Source organism: Lingula anatina, chromosome 2 (assembly GCF_051362555.1).
Source record: "Lingula anatina isolate TDL-2025a chromosome 2, LinAna3.0, whole genome shotgun sequence".
Taxonomy (NCBI): domain Eukaryota; kingdom Metazoa; phylum Brachiopoda; class Lingulata; order Lingulida; family Lingulidae; genus Lingula; species Lingula anatina.
Genome location: NC_141768.1, coordinates 868,091 through 885,616, shown reverse-complemented (window position 1 = coordinate 885,616; position 17,526 = coordinate 868,091). Strand labels below are relative to the sequence as shown.

The 17,526-nt window shown below is 38.0% G+C and overlaps 2 protein-coding genes across 8 annotated transcripts in view; one reads left to right on the top strand and one right to left on the bottom strand.

The window, feature by feature from the left end:
* LOC106155977 (uncharacterized) overlaps positions 1-17,526 on the bottom strand; it is a 52,614-nt gene that overhangs the window by 32,283 nt on the left and 2,805 nt on the right. For 4 of the 7 annotated variants that reach the window (XR_015333149.1, XM_087006374.1, XM_087006376.1 and 1 more), the window contains exons 7-15: positions 17,051-17,184; positions 16,065-16,230; positions 15,329-15,525; positions 14,860-14,961; positions 14,414-14,536; positions 13,806-13,870; positions 13,190-13,336; positions 12,662-12,866; positions 12,402-12,448 (exon numbers count right to left, since the gene is read on the bottom strand). Coding sequence is in view for 6 of the 7 variants with exons in the window: in XM_087006374.1 (XP_086862500.1) it covers positions 12,402-12,448; positions 12,662-12,866; positions 13,190-13,336; positions 13,806-13,870; positions 14,414-14,536; positions 14,860-14,961; positions 15,329-15,525; positions 16,065-16,230; positions 17,051-17,184 (1,186 nt within the window). In the remaining variant the exon portion in view is untranslated. Of the gene's footprint in view, positions 1-11,733; positions 11,921-12,187; positions 12,230-12,401; positions 12,449-12,661; positions 12,867-13,189; positions 13,337-13,805; positions 13,871-14,413; positions 14,537-14,859; positions 14,962-15,328; positions 15,526-15,632; positions 15,656-16,064; positions 16,231-17,050; positions 17,185-17,526 lie in introns of all 7 variants that reach the window. The other 3 variants (XM_087006373.1, XM_087006372.1, XM_087006375.1) reach the window with 3 other exon arrangements.
* LOC106170406 (E3 ubiquitin-protein ligase TRIM56-like) lies at positions 7,562-10,417 on the top strand. Its single transcript, XM_013550256.2, has one exon. The coding sequence runs from the start codon at positions 7,784-7,786 to the stop codon at positions 9,734-9,736; it is 1,953 nt and encodes a 650-aa protein (XP_013405710.2). The 5' UTR covers positions 7,562-7,783; the 3' UTR covers positions 9,737-10,417.

The following is a 17,526-nucleotide window of genomic DNA, read 5'->3' as shown; positions in this document are numbered from 1 at the left end:
GGCGATAGGATTATAGCTTGAAGAGGCTAAACCCATGCTAAGGCGTGCCACGCGAAGCGAACTGTCCTTTTGTTTACTAGTTTGGCACGCGCAGCTGGTTTTTAGTGTTGCTAACAAACTGCTAGTTAAATTTGTTATCAGTTATTTCATCCTATATGAAATTTCCACAGTCAAAAATTGAACTAATTATTGTTTGTTTGGTTGAAATGCATGAGCGTCAGCATCAATCTGTCTCAAAAAATTTCTATTGCATTAATTTATAAATGTAAAATTTATTTATGTACTTACGTTTTAATCTGAAATATCTGCATTCAAGCGTTCAAGTATTTATAAAACATGAATGATAATGAAAGAGGAATAAGGAAATAACATATTACTTATATTATGCTTATATTATAATATTGAAATTAAATGAGGTGCATTGACATAGGCGCAATGACAATCCAACTACAACGTGCAACAGGGGGAAGTCTGGCTGTATGTTCATACAATATACGAAAGTACGGTCAATTAAAAGTGTAAATCATCAGTTAAAGAGGAGGGGGTCTTACTATAGCTCGCTATCTATTGTTAAACCCGACTGTTATTATCTCTCGAACAAGCTTAAAGCATGCCTATACAATTACTGTGTCTCCGGCTGCCGTTCAGAAACACCATGTCGAAAGTATTTTGCTACAGTGAGAAACATGGTACACTAGCGACTTGTTTTAGATCACTCAAGAAAGGATGCATACGTGCGACACCAGAGGAAAAACAATCAAGTATGCATCTGATCTATTAATAGTAATTGCACAGTGCATGTTACTAGACCTTTGTCCTAACTCAGTAGTTAGGAATAGGATGTTTGGATAAAAAGCTTCTATTCAACTCGCTTAGACCTAGGGCGTGATGCTATCATCCGATGAAACACGTAACTGAACCCTCTACCTGAACCTGAAGTCCCTTTAGCTGAAACAAAAACTGCCCCTTGAACATGTCCATTTTTTAATCGTCAAATGATTTGTGATTTCATTGAATGTCTTTGATCGAAAGCTTTCAAGTGACAATAACCGAACCGTGTGTTGATTATTTATTAAAGCGTAATTAAGTTTATTCAACATGATCTATTTTGTAAACGATACTTGCCAAGATTGAGCTTGGATTGATCACCGTCACTATTTAGCTACTCGCCTATAATGCGTGCTGAACGACAGACAACTTAAAAATATTATCTGTGTAACTGTGCAAATGAACGCATTTAGTTAAAATATAACGAAGCTGGCATTTAATCCATCGAACATATTTATATTTGTTCTTTTAAAACCAGTGTAAGGTTAATGCCAAATCAAAGCAAGCCTTGCAGACTGGTTTTGTTTAAACTGTCGTGCATCAAGTAAAGCTAAGTAAAGCCTGTTTCTACTTCGCAGTGTTCATCCCAGCCATAAAACTGCATGAAGGATAACAAGACTCCGTAGACCTGTGCTTCAGGTTTCCAGGAGTCCCGTGTAACACAATAATATCAAAGGCCTGAGAGTAATACATATATGAGGCCGTGTATGAAAGATTTAACAAATCAGAAATTCAAGAATTTAAACATGCTAGGTATATGCACATCACTTAATAAGTCATTTCACAAAAATCGCATCTAATTGTTTAGATTAACCTTTACTTTTATCGATCTCATCCCATTGTCTCAACCACCTAAAAGAAATATAGAGAATATGAGGAAAAGTAACACGTTTACATGCAGGCGAAGGAGTTATACTTCAATATTAATCGCGAACAATATCAACAGCGACTAAAGACCGTTGCCGGTCTTTCACACATTTACACAAATACACGAAGGTTTAATAAAGAGAGTCGCAGCGCGATATCTATCTCTTTCATTCGAACAAGCAAAGGGCTGACCCGAAGTAAGCTTTCTATTCTAATGTCCTTTTTATTGTATATTGTAATTACTCTACTTGCTCGCCTCCATTGTCTTGTAAAAGTGACAAAGAATGTGTTGTATTCACACACGAGTTGAAAGAACTTTGCATAACTCCTTTGCCTTAAGTTGCATAATGTCTTTCTCAAGGTTATAATCAGTGTGAAGAGGGTGTCTTGCCTCATTTAAAAAGGGTGTTGTTCTTCATACTGGTTGTTGCTTAACTTATGCTAATCTTAAACTTTTATGTACCAATATGGTTTTAATAAATCGCCAAAACTATGAATTTAATGAACATTGTGTATCAAACGTTTTGATACGATTTAAATAAATGGACGAGGAGGATTACGGTATTAGGTTCTATTTACCTCTGGCTTTAACTTCGCCCTGCTATATAAATGAACAAATGTTGCAGATCGTAACAAAAATTTTTCTTATAGTGTTTTATGACATATATGATTTACACATTTGATAGTGAAACACTCCTCGACTTTAACGAATCACCTGACGTAAACTGTCTACCCGCGCTCCCCAAAAAAACTGTTTCTTTTAATTTTGAAATGAATTGCTTTTAAGGCAAAGAAATCCATTAAACCCTTTAGTCTCAATATCATTGTACAGCATGTTGTAATCAATATTTAAAAAAGGTAATTTTTGTACTCCGTTTTCATCGAGGATACCTCAAGTTGAGGTTACAATTACGTCGCTCGCCTATGCTACTGGAATATATATTTAAGGACAAAGTAAGCTTTGTAAAGTCCCTATTGTCACACACCATAGATACTTAATTTTGTCTTGAATGAAAAAATAGCCTCAAATTATCGTTTTGTGTTAAAACCTTTCATTACTTGAACCAAGATCTGTACTATAGCTACCAAGACGTACATGCATCAAGTTGGGTCTGCTGGGGAAGGAGAGCATTTAAATGATAAACTAGGAAGTCTACCTGCGAAAGCAGCAGCAGTGGTTTAAATAATCGCTATCTAGACTCCTTTTTCTTTGACAGCAACATAAAAAGTGTTTAGGGAGAAAGTCACACAAAGACCCGACGTTGTTTTGTCTTCAGCATTTCCTCTTCCTTGTTATCTGCAATTACTATCGTCAATTAATGAAATCGAGAAAGCAATTAAGTGACGGCACATCGAATATAGTCACTAGGTGCATTTCGCTGAGTGTTTACAAGATCTAGCGACACATTTTATCACCACGCGTTCTAGTTTGATTACGGTAATGTGCCATGAATTTCGAACAGTAAAAAATAATTAAATTTGGGAAAAGATCGTTCTGGCCGAAATTCATGAAAAGGAGGTGCTCAGAACTCCTGAAAGTTCGAATTTCATGGAATTCTGTCAATTTTGACCGGAAGTTGTCTGTTCGTCACTAGGCCTTCTGTTATCTTCTCCCGACGATCTATTTAGAGTTACCATAATGTATGATGTGTGAGTGTCGGTAATTGCGACCAAAGGTATACACGTACTTTCACCCGATCACTGTGTATGGCCCATAGATAGAGCGGTACTCTTGTCTAGGGCCGCAAAACAGCATCGTTATCAGTAGTGTCGTTTTTCAAAAGCGATTCTGGCAGCCAGAAACTAGTGTCGTTTTTCAAAAACGATCCTGGCGCTCAGAACGGGAGTGGACGGAGGGAGAGACGGCCGACGATTAGCGTCTGCCATGGCCAGATAACCTTTACTATGGAAGCTTAGTGTTACCGTTGCTCCTTTCCGTGCACTGAAACGGAGACGACAGCCGATCAGTGTCTATGGCGCACGTGCAGGTAGCCTTCATCTGTGTCTTCCGCGACCAGGTTCGTTGCCTTTACCGTTAAAGTCGGGCGAAGCTTTACGCGCGAATGCGTCCTCATCTCGCTGTTCGCGGGTCGGTGTCTCCGACGCATACGTAGCCTTCCCTGCAGAAGCCGGCCTCGGCACTACGGCCTCTCCTCCGTGCGGGGAGGCCACTACGACCGCAGATCGGTATGTGCGACGCACAGGTAGCCTTCGCCACGGCAGCCGAACTGTGTATTACGGTCTCTCTCCGTCGTGCGCTGTGACCAAGATGACCGCTGATTGTTGTCTGCGATCAAATATACTAGGTTTGGGGGGGGGGGGGTGCAGGGCCGTTTTTTTTTTTTTTCGCTCAGGCAACCCAATCTTAACCAGCAGCAGCAACTGATTTCCTGGCGCATAGTTGCGTCAATGCACGCATTTGAAAAGCGTGTACGTTTTGTCATCTTCAAACAAACGCGAGAGATAGGTAATCTAGAGTAAACCGAAAAGGCAGTTTTTATATTCGTTCAAGGGACTGGAAGATCGTCAATGGGAGATAGTGAGCGATCTGAGCGCGATAATAAGCCAATTTCCACACTAGTTCAAGGGACTTCGTTACTATATTCGTCAGCAAGAGATCGTCAGCGATCCGAGCAAGCATAGAAGCTTGGACTTTTTGTCCATGCTAGAAGGCAATTTTCATGTAGTCAGCAGGATATGGTTTGCTGGTTTGCGACAGGGGCGTAACCAGGCATACGCACGGACACACTGTGCGTATATAATTTTTTGGCCAACCATGATATTATTCTCTATACATCTAGTGTACTTTTCAAGGAATATTATCGAAAATCCCCTTCGATTATAAGTTAATGTCACCTGAATGTACAAATTCTGTGTATAATTTATATATGCACCATTGTTCTGACACCCTTCTCGTTAGCTGTCACAGAACTGAGGTAAACAATACTAGTTACCATGTGAAGTCCGATCTTAATCGTCCATCTAGCTGGAACTTGCTTTACCTCTTAATTAAAGGGTAAAGTGCCCTTCAGCTCACAGGCAGCTTTTGTCTTGAGTGTATCGAACGCGATATTTATCTCAGATAAAAATCTACCTGTGTATTATTTCAAAGAGCTGCTCCAGCAGACCTGGGGGCACTAGATAAATCTGATCATCGGGATAAACAAGGAGCCAGAGAAACAAAGGAAGATTGATTTTTCCTGCAAAGTTTCAAAGAATTTTGACACGGACTTGATCCAGCTTAACCCTCCAAACTAACGGGGTGGCATGGGCAATTTTTACAAAATTTACAAACAATTATACTTAGATATATTACAATTTTATCCTTTAATATAATTTTGGGAGGCATGCACCCGCATGTAAGCTGGGTGATGTCAGTAAGCCCCTAGTTAAATAAATATACCCTTATGAGCAAGGCTTTTCCCAGCGAACCGTCCAGCCGTCATTTGGACGGCCGCTGACATCACCGGACGGCCTATATTTTCAAAGACGGCTAGACGGCTTGCGACTTTTTTTTTAATGACGTCTTGGCTTGTCGGGACAGCCGTGGACGTTGTAAGAAATTTTCTTAGAGTAATTTGACGTACCTAGCTTTTATGATGCGTTACAGATGAATGGTACTACTTTGTAGTGTACGCTGATATTCAGTCACAACGAAACTACTTCCTAAAGCTTACAAAACACAATAAAATGTTTCTATGAACCTTAAGATACACATTCCACGCCGTATGCAGCGTGACCTTCATGCGGTACAAAACACTAAGCAAACTACAGGCCAATTTGTGAAAGGGGACACCTTCCGGACCTTCATACGCACGACAACTGACATAGCTGATTGACAAAAAGGAAAATTTCAAATTTTCAGCGAGAGATCGTTCGCAATCCGAGAGAGACCAGGAGGCAATTTTCATATTTGTTAAAGAGACTTCGTAAGCCAAAGGGCGAGACGAGAACGCAATTTTCGTATCATCAGCGTCGCAATCCGAGTGAAACGAGAAAGCTCATACTCGTTCAGTGGCTTTCGTTTGCGGCAGATCGTCAGCCGGAGATCGTTCTCGATTGTTTTTAACCCTCTATCCCTCCCCATTGGAATTTATAATTTTTAAAAATATTTTTCATTTCATTTGTACATTTCAAGGGACCTCATTAGCGGAAGATCGTCAGCGGGAGATCGTGAACGATCTGAGCGAGACAAGAAAGCAATAATGGTAATCTTTATTGCAGCTCTTAATATTGCTCTTTTGTTCTGTTACTGAAGTCTCTACTGTTAACAATGCTATTGTGCGCCTCAGCAAAACTACCGATCGCTATCTCACACCGAATACTGCGGTAAAGAAACAACAGCCTGACAGTACAACTCTTAATAGATTCTCCTGTTATCTGAATGAATGGATATGACGATGTTGTTTAGCATCCTAAACCAACTGTACTGATCGTTATCTTGCACCTTGGGCCGCACACGTAGTACTCAGGTAAAGGTACACTAGGGCAACATTGCCGACTGTTAGATCTTTACAAGCGCGAGAATAGCCCGGTGGCCGATTTTAAGGTGTACGAAATTCACGAAATCAAGATCGCGCAAAATTGCTGACTGGCCGAAATTCATGGTCCAGAAAAAACTCCAGACGGCCGATTTTAAGATCGTTCGAAACTCAAGAGCCGTTCGAAATTCATGGCACTTTACCGTATTTAGAAAATTAAACAGTTACTCTGGCGGCTCTCCGTCATTGCTATAAATCTGACATCGAATTTAGTCCAAAATATTAGTAAATTCAGAATTATTAGCTAAAACGTAAATTGCCCTAATTTGTCAGATAATCAAAAATGCCGGTGATCCACGCGGAGGGTACGCTTTCCTGAAGGTAGCGGCGACGAACGGCGACGATATTTTTCTGAATAGTGAACCTTTATTAGTTACGAAAAGCCCCCTTTTCAACAGGCGCGTTTTATTAATTACTTCATGTCACAAAGTTAATTTATACAGGCAAAACTTTATTCAAGGAAATAGTTTCACGAAATGAACGAGAGTAAAATATAAGTTGGCACAAATATAAGGCATACAACAATGAGTCATGTTATGGATCATGTTATGGGCCATGTCGGATTATAATGGCATACCTTGATGCCAAACAGTCTATCGTTTCTTCCACCGCGAGTCCCTTTATTTAATGTAATGTATTACTCATTACCCGTTTCATTTGACACTCTCTCTTTTTATCTCCCTTCCCCTTTCTCTTGTTAGAAGGAGGGTAAATAATTAAGCACTCAAAATCTGCACCACCAATCTTCAGAAAAACATAAGTTAACGAACCAGTGGGCTGATCCACAACATCCGACACAGCAGAATGAATCAAATAACAGCTAGCACAAATTTATATGCAGTTAGCTATAGTGTCACTACATACATAATCAGCTGCAGGCGCGAAGCTGTTGAACAAAAGGATAGTTCGCTACGGGAGACCGTTTGTTTACATAAGTACTCTAAGGGGGCGTGGCTACCCAGGCGACCAGGGGATTAGGCTAGTTACTATATGCCGTCAACAATCGTTTAGCGACCCTATCATTATACACTCTCTCTATTGTATTTTCCACCGCATTAATCGCAGTGTAATCTTCAAATGGTCCACGGGGTAAATGTACACATTCTTAATCCTAGTACGGTAAATCTGTCTCTTGAAGTAGAAGGTCCACTGGAGACCGGGCATAATTAAGTACAATAAAAGTAATTACAAGTCAGGTGACCAAAGGCGCCTGTCCATCAAAACTAGTGTTATCCAATAGAAATTTGGGTTGTATTTATTTGATAACACTCTAACTCTCCATCTAAATATAAGTATTGAATATAAAATATTAGGTAATAAAAAAACCCATAAAATCCTAATTATATGCTTGAATCATAAAACACAGTGAAATACAAAAACATACTGTTGTGGCTTTAAAAGTATATGCCAACTGGGTCACTGATAAGACAACAATTATAAAGCTGTCCAACACATATGATCATTGTTCATTTCCTGCAACTGGTTTATTGATAACATAAGATAACCGCTCTTCATACCAGTAGAACAGTTCACTCCACGCCCCCAAGATGGCTACAGCTCATGTAAGCAGAGATGTCGAAGAAAACCTACAGGTCAAAATACCAGAACATTTTGTCAGCTGTCCATTATGCCTTGAGGAGTACAAAGATCCGACAGATTTACCATGTAGGCATACATTTTGTAAGTGTTGTCTGAAGGACTATATTCCTGACTTAACACCAGGAAGTAAATTCCAATGTCATGCATGTCAGGAAGAAACTGAAGTTCCTAAAGATGGACTTGAGGGCTTCTCTAACAATTTTTTCATTGAAAGCTTGCAGGACACTGTACTTCAGTCACCACATATGCAAAAATGTAGCTTTTGTGTCTTGTCTTTTAACACTGAAACAGTAGCTACTTCAAAATGTATCATCTGCCATGACTACCTATGTGAGAAGTGTTCCCCATTACACTGTGGTACCAAGTTCACAAAAGACCATAAAGTGTTCACTTTCCAACAGATGCAGAGCAAAGAGTACCAAAAAGAGATCCAAGAGCAGCAAAAGATTTTCTGCCCTAAGCACAAAGATGAGAGGATAAGATACTTTTGTTCAGACTGCAATGACCCCATTTGTCGTGACTGCAGAGATCTACACCATGATGGTCATAAACTTATCTCCCTTGAAAAAGCTGCAGAGATTGTAAAACCAAAACTTCAAACCAAATCTCTTGGCATGCAGAGAAAACTTGCAACTGGTGAAAGAAAGTTAACTAAAATTGATAAAACATTGGCAAATCTACAAGAAAATGAAAGCTGTGTTCAGCAGCAGATAAAAGCTCGTGCAGCTCACCTACGTCAACTGGTAGATCAACAAGAGAAGACCTTACTACAGGAGCTTCATCAAACTACTAGCACTAACAGAAATAATTTACAAATTTCTCACAAGAACTGCAGTGCCATTTGCTCCTCCATCAAGACCACAACAGAAATAGTAAAGAACATCCTTCAGCATGGTGCCCCCATAGATGTCCTCATGTTACAACACCAACTTGGACAGAGACTAGATGAGCTACAGTCCACTTCAGCTGTGGAAGAAATGCCTGAAGAAATAAGTTTCACATTTTCCACCAACACAGAAGTAGACCAAGAGATATCCAGTGGGGCTGGCCTGGGGAATGTGCAGACATCTAGACAACCAGCTTTGCCCAAGTTCAAACCAAAGGCTGAATGTATGCTGCAGTTTGACACTGGCAAGGCAACAGTGGACATTTCAGTGAGTCCAAACAGGGAGTATGTTACTACACATATCACAGATAATGAGGTCAAGCTTTTTAGTTCAGATGGTACATTTATGAAGAAGATCAACAGTGTCTCAGACACACAGCTGAAATGTCCAACAGGGATCTGTCACTTCCCTGATGGAAGGATGGTTCTATCTGATACACACAATAACAAACTGTTCATCCTGTCACCACAGTGGGAAGTACAGCAAACTGTAGTTGTCAACTGCCCATGGGGTGTGGCTCTCAATAACAGTTGTACTAAGATTGCTGTGGCACAGGTTGGAGGAGAAAAGTCTGTGAATGTGTTCAGTATTGATATCCAAGGGAAAATAACTCTAACTGATGTGATAAAGGACAAAGATGGGAAACAGTTGTTCAATGTACCATGTGAAGTGGCATATATGAGCAATGGATGTCTTGTTGTTAGTGATACAACACCAAAAAAACTTCACATCATAACCCCATCTGGTGACCCACTGTATCAGTACACAGGACCTGATAACAAGTTAGGTACATCTTATGGTGTCTGTGTTGATGCCTATGACAACATACTGGTTACAGACAATGATAACCACTGCATACACCTTGTATCCCCAGATGGGAAGTTCATCCAGTACATAGCAACCAGAGCTGATGGACTACAATACCCATGGGGATGTACCATCAACCAGGATGGACATCTGGCTGTGACTGAATGTGGTGGGAAAGTGAAAGTTTTCCGATACTTGGAAAAATGACATGCTTTAAAATGCTCAGAAACTGAATAACCTGTGTTTTTCTGGTGCATTTCTACTACTATAGCAGTGATTTTATGGCTGAATTACATTTCATAAACCTATTTATAATCAATTCATGCCAAAGTTTGGTGATAATAATATTTAACTAATTTATCCTGAGTGAGAAAATATAGAACGTAAGACTAAGTTATCACGACCTGGCAATAGAAAAGGGCTGATATACAAACCCTAAAACTTGAGAGAAAATGTAAAGCTTGCAACTGCATAGAGGATGAAAAACACTTCCCCACGGAATGTACAAGATACACTGTTGAGAGGCAATGAATGTATGATGAACTCTTGAAAATCAGTGTAGTGGGTCTAGAGGACAGTAGTCAGGTATTGTCAATTCTCCTTAATCCACCCTGTGAAAAAAAAGCCTCAAAGTAATAGTGGAATTTGTAAAGACTGCTGTTAAAATACACAGTTTACCTGCAATTTAGTAGATCACAGCCACTAATTGTCGATAGTGCTGTGAATAGCTTATAGCATAACATGCATTAACATATGCAATTTAGCGTACTATATATGTACACATATATAATGTATATTCTTATATATTGTGTAAATAATGTAATCTAGTGAGCCTGCAAATGTATTCATATCACTTAGTGCTCAATAAACTTATTATTATTAATCTCATTTAATGGCCATTTAATGACCTGTATTTTATTAATACTCATCAGTTCTATAAATTTGAAGACAAAAGGTCATTTTTACTTAATAGACAACAACGGATCAAGTGTGGATCAGTAATGTCACAATGGTGCCATATTCATGGGGGCGTGCCCCAGGGTACAAAATTAGGACCTCTCCTTTTCATTACAATGATAAATGACATGATATGTTTTTTACCAGCAGTAAAGTATGTGGATGACACTACAGTTTGTGAGACAGTTCACCAACCATCTCCAAGGGAAATAGAACAAGGTGCCAAACCTACACAATCTAAACTTCCCATAGCAGCCTCAAACCTATATGAATGGACAAAACAAAATAACATGCTAATTAATCCTAAAAAACTGTTGAACTGTTTATCTGTTTCAGTAAAAACCCAACTGTACCTGATAACCTAATAATTGATGGTATAAAAATAGAACAAGTTTCACATGCCAAACTGCTGGGAGTTCATATCAGTTCTAATTTGAAATGGGACTTACATATTGAAAAAATTCTCTCAAAAGCTGCATCCAGACTGTATTTCTTATGCATGGTCAAACACGCTGGGGTGCCGAGATATGGCCTCTTACAAATTTATAAAAGCAATCTCAGACCAACACTTGAGTACGCTTGTCAGCTATGGCATGCTGGAATTACCGCACAGCAATCTAAAGCCTTAGAGAACATCCAAAAAAGAGCTCTTCATATTATATACCCTAAACTCACTTACAACGAAGCAATGGACATCACTGAATTACCTACCTTGAAATCTCGGCGTACTGACTTGTGCAAAAAATTATTTAATGAGATAAAACTGTGTACACATAGATTAAACCATCTTTTACCTAACGTGTCATAGAAAAGAACCTAAGGAATGTTTAAAGATATGTTTTACCAAAATGTTGGACAAAAAGATATAGGAACACTTTTATCCCTTACTGTTTATATACGTGTCAATGATCAAGGTCTATCCATGAACTTTTAGCTTTTGAAAAGAACAACAAATCACCATTTTTAACTTCATTATTGTTTTTATAATTTAGAATTTATCTTAAAGCTCTATTCTAATACTACATCTTTATACTTTTGTTCATATACATTCAATATATGTCTTATATATTGCAAAGAACACAATAAACCTTTATTATTAAAAGGTAAAATGTTTTTCCACTTATCGTGTTATCGGTGAAAATGCATGGCGACGGCAACAACAGACACAGGTGATGGCTATATGTACAAGCACGTCTGTGTCTGTACATAAAAAGAGAAAAGCTCCAGTCCACCAGAGGTCTCCTCACCCAGGGTGTTGTAGAATTCCAGGACAGTCCTGCCCCTGTCAGGAATCCTGGCCAGCTGAAACACTTGTGTGTCATGTGACCCACTCCTGACCAATCACAAACCACCAGTCCCAAGGCACCTTGCGTGAGGCAACTGTGGGAAGCATGGTAGACGTTGCTGACTGAAGCTTCAGGGCAGCCTGCTAGGCTGTAAGACAGAAATACGGTAATGAAAAAAATACCGTAATAAAATTTTCATGTTGAACAAATGTATTAACATAAGCAAAATACAAGCAATTATATAAAATTAATATCCATGTGTGTGTGTGTGTGTGTGTGTGTGTGTGTGTGTGTGTGTGAGAGAGAGAGAGAGAGAGAGAGAGAGAGAGAGAGAGGTGATCACTTTTTCCTGTTAAGATCTGTTTTTATAAATGTTCAATAATTCACTTAAAATATTCCTTGAATTTTTTTTTACCTGTTCCATGCTGAAGTTCCTGGGCAAACGTAGAATGGCACACTGCAATAAAATGAATCTTTTAAATTACAGGAGAACTAGAACTACACTGCACAGTTTTGATAAAATGTATAGATATTAAATTAAAACTCTGAAGATATAATTACTTCTCAGCAAGACAGATAGTTACATTAGTTTGTCTCAGATGAAAAAAATAAAATTTTGAAAAACTAACCCAGAATCTGCATATGGCTTACAGAAATGTCTAAAGCTGTAGGATGCCTGAAAATCAGTAAAAATTCTTCTTTATTATTAAATTCTAATTGTGAGTTGAATAATTTCTTATCTTTTAATAAACAGATGTTTTGTCTGTTTATTCCTTGGAAATATTTGCTATATTTAGCCTAATGTTGCAAAACCATGGCATTAAGGACAAGAACAATGTATATTCCAATTGAAAAAAAAACTGTAGCAACACTTTTAACTCCCTCTTACCTGGAATCCATATTCCATGAGCACAATATTCCCAGGTAATCTCTGTAGAGAGACAGGTGCCTCATGGAAGCCGTAGGCACACATCTGGATCATGTAGTCTGTAGGGATGGGGAGGAGGAGGGATGTGTCCACAGAGTCGATCAGCTCCTCCTCTGATGCCGTGTCAGGGAAGAAACTTGTAAGGCGAGGACCCAGGTGAACTACTCTGTAATTAATAGATTACACACGTTTAAATGTCACCATCACCTTCATCATTTGTGAATTTCTGACCAGTAATCTTGTTGTTTAAAAGGGTGTTTCCATACATCTGTGCATTCTCAGAGCTAAACCATAATATATTCCTTATTAGTATCCCGATCTATATAGTAAGACCAAGTTTTTAATAGATTATTTAAATGGAAGCAGGCACAAATCTACTATTTCCCTCAACAACAACAATGTGAAACTGAAAACATGTTAAGCATTTACAGAAAAATAATTCATTTTTCATTATTTGAAAAAAAAAATGCAATTTTACCAAAATCTTACTTTGCTGAAGAGAAGCATGCCAAGAAATCTTGAAATGTTGCATGGAGTTGCTTCAGGTCTTCATAAGAGACTTTAGGTACCACATCCAGTACAGGCAGTAGTGATATACAGTGCTTTCTACAGAACATGTCCAGGCTAAGAAGTTCACTGTAGATAGAATACTTATTTTATTAATATGAGACTTTAGGTACCACATCTAGCCCTGGCAGTAGTGATATACAGTGCTTTCTACAGAACATGTCCAGGCTAAGAAGCAAGAAGCTCACTGTAGATAGAATATTTATATTAATAATATTAATTTTATTAATCTTTATATAATATATATAAAATATAAAAATTGGTTTAAATAGTAAAGATAAGTTTAGAACAAGGCAAACAAATATATAAAATAACACCATGAATTCATTTCTTTAATGTTTAATCAAGATTAAATCATTTAGCAGTTCTTTGCTAATGTTCGCACAATTTACAGATATATGCATTTGTTTCATAACTACTTCTAATTTGCACATGAAAAAGAAAATGCTCTGACTGTGTGATTTTTCAAACATACAACTGAAAAGAATAGTTTTGCTTTCTCTTCTATCATAATTAATTTTAAAATTTTGGTACCCACCTTCTTTGGTAACAGAACTGCCAGTGGGGTTCTTCTGGCACAGAGAACCTGGCGTACAGGTGGACCTTTAACAAAAAAATATACATTGAGATTTTTTAACAATTTATTACACTTAACTAATGGTGATTAGGCCTTTAAGTTAGTATTTTGGTTTGTTGTTTTATTTTTCAATGTGTAGAAGTAGAGGTGTAGAAGTGTAGAAGTTTATGTGTAAAAAGAAGTGCAAAAGAGGAAATAAAGGTGTTGAAGACGATTTCATGAAATAAATTCAATGTGAACAGTTAAAATGGAGAGTAAGACCCAATTAAGAATAGGGGACTAACTAGTCCAAGGGTCAAATAGGGCCAACCCACTTGAATACTTCCCCACGGGATATCTCTTCAGTGTATATTAGCGGATTAGACATCAAGCTTTGTAGTGGTTTGCCATATTTGACCTCGGACTAGTAAGTCCCCTATTCTGAATGGGGCCTATTAGCCAGTAACCTGACGGAGAACTGTGTAAACTTAAAATATTAACAAGGCTGTTATTAATGCAACTGAAATGTAATTATATGAAACATAATATATATACATATATGTACAGAAAATATGGTTACAAGCCCTTACCTGGTTGATCTTAAGTTGTGCCAGTGTCTCCACAGTGGTTTTCAAGTTGTCCAGGGTGGGTTTCCTGCCTTGAGACAGGTCTAGGAGGATTCCCCTGTCCTTGAAACATGGCCAGTCTTGGATCTGAATGACATACAATATATGTGATTTGAATGTGAATTATCACAATTAAAACTTATTGTAATTTTCTGGATTTTTGTTTTATTTTCATCATAATTTGTTCTTAGCTCCCAATAGCTAATTTTAATTGTTATTACTTGTCTCAAACCAAAATCCATCATAAAAACATACACTGAACAAAGTAATTCTATGCAATAGATTCACGGAATCGTAACTATGATATTCAAGGTACACACATCGAAATGCCAGACTAAACCGAGAAGGGAACCATGGGCAAGTTTCCTGGCTATAAAAAAATTCCCCTGGTAATTTATACTGTAACTTACAGTAATAGCTGGTATTCCCTCAGATTTGCATAACTGTAGCAACTGTATTATAGTACAAGTGGCATAAAACATCCCTGCTCTGTCACTGGACACTATTCTGATCTGAAACAGAAAAAAAAGCAGGTTTACAAGTGAGATCATAGTTACAATGAGATGTAATGGGACTGACATTATGAACAGTGCAGAAAAAAAAAACATGACAGATATTGTGCAGTGAAAGTTAACTGATGCATAAAATTTCATTCCTGACATACAAAACAACTGGATATTTTGTGATGTGATGAATTCAGAAATACATGAGGAATGTTCACTGAAAGGGATCTTTCAAACTAAGACAAAGTAAACATACTTTCTATGACTTTATTTTATTACATTATATATTTTGGACAAAAGAAAACATTTCCCTGAGATATGATTATCAAATAACTCTACAACAATTATCAATACTGGACAATGGTAAATTCATTACCTGTTTACTGGTGATAGAAATCCTATAACTTTCATCTCTCTGGAACAGTCTCCTGTTCACCTGACACTGGACACACTGTAGGTCCTGTATGTTCTTCAGGCTACCCGCTGGTATAGGCTCTAGGTGCAGCTTAATCCCCATGGCTTGGAGCACCTGCTGTCTACCCTGCCATACCTCCAACATGTCTGATACTAGAGCTACAATATACTGTGATATGTTAGGGAGAGGCAGCAGGTACCCGGTATTTGCATTGTATCTTCACCAAATCTTTTTTTTAAAGAACCTGCTGTCTGCCCTGCCACACTTCCAACATGTCAGATACTAAAGCTACAATATACTGTGATATGTTAGGGAAAGGCAGCGAGTGTTTGCACTGGTAACTTGAAATTATTATCTTCAGTTAAGCAGACTATAGAAGAATAAATGCTGAGTACATCTCCAATATGCAGGGCATTATCCCCAAAAAAAATCAATAAATAAAATAAAAATAACAAGATATTGAAATATAAATATTTAGCTGATCTGCAAGTGGGAATGAGAGCACTTGGTTTGTAATTCACCAGTATAATCAAAATATTTAACAAATCTTTTTTTTTATTGCATAATGCTACATAATCATCATAAATATTTCAAATACTTAGCTTTATATTAGCATGCTTGAACTAACCAACCATCCTTTGTACCTGAGAAGAAAATAAGACAGAGAAGAAAACTAACCAATGTAAAAATAACCCACCTGTCCCTGATTGTGCTGTTAAGAACACATGCAATGTTTCTGGCACACTGAAGGGATCTCCATCTGTGGGGAGAAGTTTCTGCGGGCGTGGCCACAGGTAGTGAAGTCTGCTGTCAGTGTCTAGAGGCTGGGGAGGGCTGGACAGCTTGGTGGCTATCGTCTTACCCTGAAATCACAGAATGACTTTGTGAACAATAGGAAAAATAAGGCAGCAAAGCTGTCAAATGTACACACGCAAACCCTGAAATCACCCACTATGTAGGCAATAGATAAAAACATGACAGGAAAGCTGTCAAATGTACACACGCAAACCCTGAAATCACTCACTGACTATGTAGGGAATAGGAAAAACAAGGCAGAAAAGCTGTCAAATGTGCACACAAACCCTGAAATCACTCACTGACTATGTGAGCAATAAACAAAAACAAAGCAGCAAAGCTGTCAAATGTACAGATGCAAACCCTGAAATCACACACTGACTATGTAGGGAATAGGAGAAACAACACAGCAAAGCTGTTAAATGTACAGACGCAAAGCAGAATGTTATGATTTACGCTAAAATCACAGAATGACTATGTGAGCAATGGGATATAACAAGACATTAAAATGTACAGACACAAAGCACAAAATCATAATGATTTACCTTTGAAATGTCAGACTATGGAAAAAATAAATGCACATTCTGGTCAAGCTCCAAGACTACATTTCTGTTCAGATAACTGCCAAAGATCAACTTCTATTTCTTTCTGGTGGAAATAAGTGCTTTATCAGCATAGGTAATAAACTTTCCTTTAAATATGCACACCTGCATTCTGAGAAAGTGTGAGAAATTATCTCTTAAGTCAGACTTACAATTCACAGAATGCTGTCATTACAATAGGAACAACTTTTTAAATATAATTAAAATTTACAGAAAAGGCAATCATGGCCTTTGTTCATGTACTTTTTAATGATCACGTGTATATAAATACCCTGTGTTAGCTCACCTGCTGTGGATGATCCAGTCCCCCTTGTTTGACCAGCCCAGGGGTTAAAGGTCCATTTAGTACTGGTCCTTTACTGAGTGGACTCTGTGGTTCTTTACTAGCCAGACTGGACTCACTGTCTCTCCTTGTATGACCTACAAACAACAAACATTGACATATTTAGTACTGGTCCTTTACTGAGTGGACTCTGGGGTTCTTTACTAGCCAGACTGGACTCACTGTCTCTCCTTGTATGACCTACAAACAACAAACATTGACATATTTAGTACTGGTCCTTTACTGAGTGGACTCTGTGGTTCTTTACTAGCCAGACTGGACTCACTGTCTCTCCTTGTATGACCTACAAACAACAAACATTGACATATTTAATTCTTTGTCAATATTTCAGAAGTACATGTAACATTTCAAAAACTATAACTTAACAGAAACACCACACTGATCTGATAAAAATGATTTATTATTTCTACCTTAAATAT